This window comes from Penaeus monodon, chromosome 34, assembly GCF_015228065.2.
Source record: "Penaeus monodon isolate SGIC_2016 chromosome 34, NSTDA_Pmon_1, whole genome shotgun sequence".
NCBI classification, from domain to species: domain Eukaryota; kingdom Metazoa; phylum Arthropoda; class Malacostraca; order Decapoda; family Penaeidae; genus Penaeus; species Penaeus monodon.
In genome coordinates, this window is record NC_051419.1 from 5,614,657 (window position 1) to 5,615,126 (window position 470).

At 44.0% G+C, this 470-nt stretch overlaps 1 protein-coding gene across 1 annotated transcript in view; it reads left to right on the forward strand.

The window, feature by feature from the left end:
- Positions 1-438, forward strand: part of LOC119594534 (zwei Ig domain protein zig-8-like) — a gene marked incomplete in the record, with an annotated part of 82,515 nt that extends 82,077 nt beyond the window's left edge. Inside the window, 1 exon segment of the mRNA XM_037943565.1 lies at positions 108-438. Within this exon segment, the coding sequence (XP_037799493.1) occupies positions 108-214 (107 nt within the window).
- Between the last annotated feature and the right edge of the window lie 32 nt (positions 439-470).

Here is a 470-nt window from a genome sequence, read left to right on the forward strand (position 1 = left end):
GAAACCACGCTAATCCTATGCAATACCAAAACACACCACCCAAAACTTGCTCACCACGCACCAACCCTGACTTCTAACCCCATGGCTTCCCTTCCTCTCTCCCGCAGGCGAGTTTCCAGCGGCCATGCACCACGAGAGCTGCGTCGAGGTCCCTTCTGCGAGTGTTTGGGCGTCCCTTCTTCTCGCGGGCTTCGTCCTCCTCGCCGGCAGATGATGCGTCCACCATTCACAGCTCTGCATTTTATACTAACCGGTTTTTTTTATTGGGTTTGGCATGAGTAGGTCCTAGTTTCCTTTGTATTTCGACTGCATTTTTGTGGTAATATTTCAGGGGCGGGATCATTGTATGGGGGAATAAAAAAAAGAAACTTAAATGTAGATTATATATGAATATATATATTGTAAATCATATGTGTCAATAAAACAGATATGAAATTTTGAGTTGTCGTCATTACAAATCCTAAATTACT